Source organism: Trichoplusia ni, chromosome 23 (assembly GCF_003590095.1).
Source record: "Trichoplusia ni isolate ovarian cell line Hi5 chromosome 23, tn1, whole genome shotgun sequence".
NCBI lineage: Eukaryota > Metazoa > Arthropoda > Insecta > Lepidoptera > Noctuidae > Trichoplusia > Trichoplusia ni.
In genome coordinates this window covers 3316268-3322608 of record NC_039500.1, presented here as the reverse complement: position 1 = coordinate 3322608, position 6341 = coordinate 3316268, and the positions used below count along the sequence as shown (strand labels likewise).

Genomic DNA, 6341 nt, shown 5'->3' with positions numbered 1-6341 from the left:
TCAGAAAATCGATTAGTATTAATAGAGCAATAACACAATGTTTTTAACGTCAAACAAACCATTCGTTCCAGTAGCTACATCTACGTATTTAAGCATGATGTAAAGTTTGAACCTTATGAGTATCTAACCTTCTATGCTAAAGATTGCAGAAAACTAAACTGGACTTTTCGATAATTCGTGTTTCGTGTTTTGAAAATACTACACAGTGCTCTCACTGCATTTGTCGATGAGTTAAATTGGATTGTAATCAAACATCTGTTCAGAAATAGAATAATTCTTATTTCTTACATAATAGTTGAAGGCACTGCAAACAGAAAATGACTGAGGTTCAATTACAAGAGTTTAAACTGGACCCCGATTCGGAGTTACGATTTGAAGTTGAATCGAAGAACGAAAAAGTTGTATTGGAGGTAATGTTCCTTGAAACTGTCAAGTTTAAACGTGTTAACAGACAATATGTTGCCGGATTTCAACATATATCAGCATATTGCAGGGTTATTTATCAATGAGAAGCGGTTTTTAAGGTTAAGTTTCTTGTGTTTACTGTATACAGGTCAAAAGTGGTTATGCGGAGTTGTTTGGCACTGAGCTGGTGAAAGGGAAGCCCTATGAGTTCCACACCGGCGCTAAGGTCGCTGTGTTCACATGGCACGGCTGTACAGTAGAGCTGAGGGGCAGGACTGAAGTCAGCTATGTGGCAAAAGAAACACCTATGGTAAGAATTGATACAAAGATAATAGTAAATTTTAATTAAAAAACCACCTCTTTGTTAATATAAATGATCTGTTGTATTCATTATCTTTGATATATCATAACATAGAACTAAACAATCAAAGTAGTTAGGTTTCTAGCAAATGAAACTTTTTGAAGTTGATTTAAAACTTGACAAAAAAATTATAATTTTTAACCATAATATCAAAAAGTACTATCCCACACAAAGAGTGTAAAGTGTTTTATTGTAGAAGTAATAAATTGCTTTTTTTGCATGTCTTGTTATAACTTATATGCTAACTATGTTGCGAGAGAATTTCATTATCTTATCTCAATCTGTTAGAAAACTTAACTTATCACATCATAATTATAAGTTGCTGCTGAATCATAAAAAAAATCATAAGAGGATATTGAATAATGTATGCAATGATTAAAAAATAACATAATTATTTTACTGTAAGATGGTTCCATAATTATTAATCTGAGGTTAAGAAGGAACAGAAAAATTAAAATTATGGCTCAAAATTATATATTTGATCATTTAATCCATTATGCTTACCTTTATTTTTACTCCTGCTGTGTTAAATTTCGTCCTTGTGTCACAGGTAGGTCCAGAAAAGCTGCATGAACAAAGGCTACCAGACTGAGAATATACATACTTATTCATAAATTATATGTGGTCTGAACCATTGACGTGTTGCTTACCGTGGTCTTGGTGTTGTGCCCTCCACTTGACAGCTATCTGTGCAGTCAAGTTTTAATTGTATTTCATTATTTCCAGGTTGTATACCTAAATGTACATGCAGCTCTTGAACAGCAAAGGGTATCAGCAGAGCAGGAGTCCACACGAGGACCAGTCACGATGGTGGTTGGACCTGGAGATGTGGGCAAGTCCACTCTGACTCGTATCCTGCTGAACTATGCAGTGAGGATGGGCCGCAGACCAATATATGTTGACCTGGATGTCGGACAAGGACATATTAGTGTACCTGGGACCATTGGTTAGTTGGAATAACAGCTAATATTGTAGATATTTCTTTGTATTTGCGAAACACTATGGTACTTTCACGGAAAAACAAAAAGATCTTTAAAAAATATACATCTACGTAATTTTTGATAAAATTATTTTTTAATCAAGTTTATTCATAAGCTGTCGCGACTTTATAAATTATCGAAAACAAACCATGTTTTACACGCAACACCGCTCATGCTGCATAAGCTTGAGGCTAATAACTTAACTCCAACACTATTCTTCCTATCAAATTATGAAAGACAAAAAATAAGCTACAAAATAATTGAACCAAATGAACGAAACTTTTCAGGAGCTCTGCTAGTGGAGCGACCCGCCAGCATCGAGGAGGGCTTCAGCCAGCAAGCTCCATTAGTTTACCACTTTGGACACAGCTCTCCCGGAGAGAACCTGGAGCTGTACAACACTATAGTGTCCAGGCTCGCTGAGGTTATTGCCGAGAGATGCGAGAATAATAAAAAGGGTCGGTAGATAGACAATGTTTTCAATACTGAAGACCTAATAATTGACGCTAAACAAAATGATTGATATTTGGCCCATGGCAATACTAGCATGGTTTATTGTTGCCAGGGAGAAAAAACTTTTTAATGCAGCTAACTTTCCTGCCACTGTTTGTTTTTGGATGAGGCTGCAAAATTTGAGTCATTAGTATGAAAGGACGATATTAATCATGTTGTCTTATTTTTGCAGCATCAACGTCAGGTGTTATTATCAACACTTGCGGCTGGATCAAAGGGGCCGGATACAAAGTGCTCACACATGCCGCGCAAGCGTTTGAGGTACATGTTATTAGTTATCTATTTTTATTATAATGTTAATAATCGCATAGATAGAAAAATCAACGCAAAAAATAACTCATTATGTAGAAAAAACGAGGTAAAAAAGACTCCAATTATAAAAAAAAACATTGTTAAATTGTTGTATCTGTAAATTGTATTGCTTATTAATCTGTTTGTTTGCAGGTCGACGTGATACTGGTGCTTGATAACGAGAGGCTATACAACGAGCTCAAACGAGACATGCCGAAGTTCGTCAAAGTTGTCTACCTACCAAAGAGTGGCGGCGTTAGTATATTTAATTACACAATGAATATTTACACACTAAACATCGAAACTTTATGAAATTCCTAGTACTCTATTTACCCGGCATGCTCTTTCTCATGCTAATTCATGAATAAGAATTCACCTTTGCCTAACGTAATTTTTGCAACAAAAAAAAAACAGTTTGCTATCGTCATTTTGGCAGACAAACAATCAATTTTAGTATTCCCTGAAGGCGATGCTTTATATCGTTTATAAAATTGTTATTTGTTTGCAATTTAAAGAAAAAATGTTCTTCGTCCAGGTTGTAGAAAGATCATCGACCCAGCGGGCGGAGTCACGTGACGCCCGCATCCGCGAGTACTTCTACGGCAAGCGGACGCCTTACTACCCGCATTCCTTCGATGTCAAGTTCACAGATCTCAAGATATATAAGGTAAGAATTTTAAAACTTGGCTTCAGACTTGAAAATGTTTTTGCATCTGTGTTGCATTGCGGCCAAAATCTATGAAGAAAGTACGAGTATTATTTCCGCAGTTTGTGTTCTCTTGTATTTGTTGGAGTACCCTAGAGTGATATTTATTATTATTACATTTATCACGTTCATATACAAACTTTTTTCGCAATTCTACTCATGGCTGTTTGAATAAACGCGAAAGTTAAACAATTAACATTTTGCTGATAGATTTTAGTTTTGGTTGGCGTCATCATCATCATCGTCATCATAATCCACAGTCTTTATCCTGCAACTGCTGGCCATACGGCTACCTTTTTTCGTGCCATTTTCCATGGTCCTGTCCCGACCTTTACTATGTCATCGACCCTCTGTGTCACCTTACGTGGTCATGTATAGTTACCGGCATGGATCTTGAGCGCTCGGCGGAAGAGTGGGGATCGTTATGCGCATCGTAAATTCATGACAAAAAAAATGCCAATCTTGAGCCGTCTTGAGGTGCATGCAACAACGAATCACGCGGGCTGGTTATGACGCGATGCGCTACGAACCAATCACTGCATTATTATCATTATTAGTCCGCCCCGCGCCTCACTTCATACCGCAAAAGGTACCCAAAAAATTTCTCGAGCGCAGGTACTCAAGATCCGTGCCGGTACCTGTAAGATTAGCTACACAGGTGTATGTGGTCGCTGCGTGCAGGTGGGCGCGCCGTCGCTGCCGGACTCGTGCATGCCGCTGGGCATGCGCGCGGAGGACGCGCTCACGAAGCTGGTGGCGGTGTGGGCCTCGCCCGCGCTGCAGCACCGCCTGCTGGCCGTCAGCTTCGCGGCCGCGCCCGACGACGACGTGCTGCACACCAACCTCGCGGGCTTCGTCTGCGTGTATGTACACTTACATATTATCTCTATCAATATAATAAGTTTGCAAATATAATGTCCTGAAATCACGTGAAAAAAAAAAACACTTTCCCTCAATTAAAATAAACATTCTTGACGGCTTATCTATCATAAATAGCTTCTTTAATATGATTCGATATCACCACCAAAATTTCTTGTTGTTAAAAAATGAGACATAAACGCGAAGCTAGCGCAAAAGTTTGTAAACATAGATGAATGTTTGGTAATCTTCACGTAAAACCTTTAAACGAATATAACCTGGATACCAAACTGGCAGTTTTATCCCAATTTAATATTCCCTAAAAATCATTTTCGATTTGTGACGAAGCTGTTGGCAACCTTGATTTTAATATCTTTATCAATTCCTCAGTACTGCCGTAGACCCTGAGCGACAGACGCTGACGATCCTGTCGCCGCAGCCGCGGCCTCTGCCCAGCACGGTCCTGCTGCTCTCCGACCTACAATACATGGACAACCACTAGTCCTCGCTGCACGGCCCCCCCGCCCACGCCCACTCCCAGCCGTGGGGGTGGCGCTACACCAACATCTCGCTACACAGGAAGTAAACTTGTGCTAAAAGTGACTCTACACGTGATTGGACTTGGACTTAATTAGATGTGACTATTTTATTACATTTATCTGATTAGTTTAATGTAGTGCTGATGTATACCAACAGAAATTATGTAGAGATTTAATATATAAAAGTAGTTGTAGTAATTACTTTTGAAAAGTGATCCGAAATTTGAATCTTTGTTAAAGTACGGTTTAATTACGCTTCGGTATTTATCGGGATTGTTCGATGAGTGTTGGAGCCAACTGAAGTCCTTACTAGGAAAAGAGACCCGGCGTCACGCGGGCGAATCCATCTCAATAAATACGTGTGAATAAAACATTCTTACAATTAAAAAAACGCCTCACAGGAGTGCTATAATAAGCGATTCAATTTTGTAGTGATGAAGTATATTATTTAACTTACAAATTATATCACCCATATAATCCTTAGATATTTACATTACAATATAATACTGTATATTCTTTGTACTTATCAAATTTATCATTGTTCTATGCATATGTTCACGTGTGGAGAAAAAGCATGAGTTTGTGTAGCAAGGGGGGCCGGCTTACCTGTACCGTACGTGATACGATCCCTAAGGATCTCAAACAGACTGTAAATATATTTAGATTAGACTAAATAGTAGAGTATTTGACTAAATAAATATAGTTAGTCCGTCAGATAGATTTTCAAGAAAAAAAAGATTTGAAAAAGTGGTTTCAAATCAGAGTGACGTCATTTACTAGCAAACTTTTCACTAGCAATTGACGTCACCAGCTCCCACTTCCATACATTTCGCCATCTTAATTGCGTGTATCCAATATTTTTAGAGAATTATCTGACGAATTGATTATATTTATTCAGTTAAATACCTTACTGATAATAAATACTTTTCTACCTAATCTTAGGAATTTCAAATATTTTGACTGAATAAGAAGGTATTCTTAAAATTACGAGTTAACTTGTACAATTGCTAATAATTAATAATAAAACAAAAAAGATAATATTTTCAAATGGTTTTATTTACAAAAATAGAGGTAGCTAATATGTATTTACAGGAAGACAACTATTCATTTTGAATTTCATTCAAAAACTTACCTATGTAGGTGACAGACTCAGGCAAACATTAAAACGATTTACGTTACTATGACTATGTCTAGGATGCAATTAGACCCTAATTCATTGTTTTTTTACACAATTTGATTTTTGGTCACGAACGCCTTTAGACCTGTATACTTGATACGCCGTATGATATGTGAATACGCTTGATAGACAATCGTAGTGTTGCCAAACGAAAGTTTTCGATTGCTTTGAAATATCGAATTACTCCTAAAGTAAAGGAAATCGGACAGATTTTTGATCACTTGAAGTAATTGAAATAAAACTACTTTTACGGATTTTATCGCGATTAATTTTTAGACTTTAGTTCCCGACGTTTCGACACCTTTGCAGGTATCATGGTCAGTTTTCTTTCAATGTCTAACATTCGCGTAAACCTAAGAAACCACTACTTGAAATGAATTTGCATAACAACGAATATTAGAATCTGAAACGCTTATTGTCATACGGCGCATCAACTATAGGGTGTAATGAGCTAGTAAAATTGGCCGATTTGGTGATAAAGGGACCTTGCTTGCTGTGTGATAAAGGGAAG

The 6341-nt window shown here is 37.5% G+C and overlaps 1 protein-coding gene across 1 annotated transcript; it reads left to right on the top strand.

Annotated features, from left to right (window-relative positions):
• The first annotated feature begins 152 nt into the window (after positions 1-152).
• LOC113504921 (protein CLP1 homolog) lies at positions 153-5696 on the top strand. The gene is made up of 9 exons (XM_026887437.1): positions 153-410; positions 554-715; positions 1493-1712; positions 2034-2204; positions 2432-2520; positions 2704-2805; positions 3086-3217; positions 3938-4119; positions 4505-5696. The coding sequence occupies exons 1-9, from the start codon at positions 318-320 to the stop codon at positions 4614-4616; spliced, it is 1263 nt and encodes a 420-aa protein (XP_026743238.1). The 5' UTR covers positions 153-317; the 3' UTR covers positions 4617-5696.
• Positions 5697-6341: the final 645 nt, after the last annotated feature.

What these genes read in the sequence shown, in the direction of transcription:
- LOC113504921 (XM_026887437.1), top strand. Translation starts at nt 318, where the DNA reads ATGACTGAGGTTCAATTACAAGAGTTTAAACTGGACCCCGATTCGGAG. An exon ending in CAGATCTCAAGATATATAAG is followed by an intron (nt 3,218 to 3,937) that starts GTAAGAATTTTA and finishes CGCTGCGTGCAG; the next exon opens with GTGGGCGCGCCGTCGCTGCC. An exon ending in CTCGCGGGCTTCGTCTGCGT is followed by an intron (nt 4,120 to 4,504) that starts GTATGTACACTT and finishes TCAATTCCTCAG; the next exon opens with TACTGCCGTAGACCCTGAGC.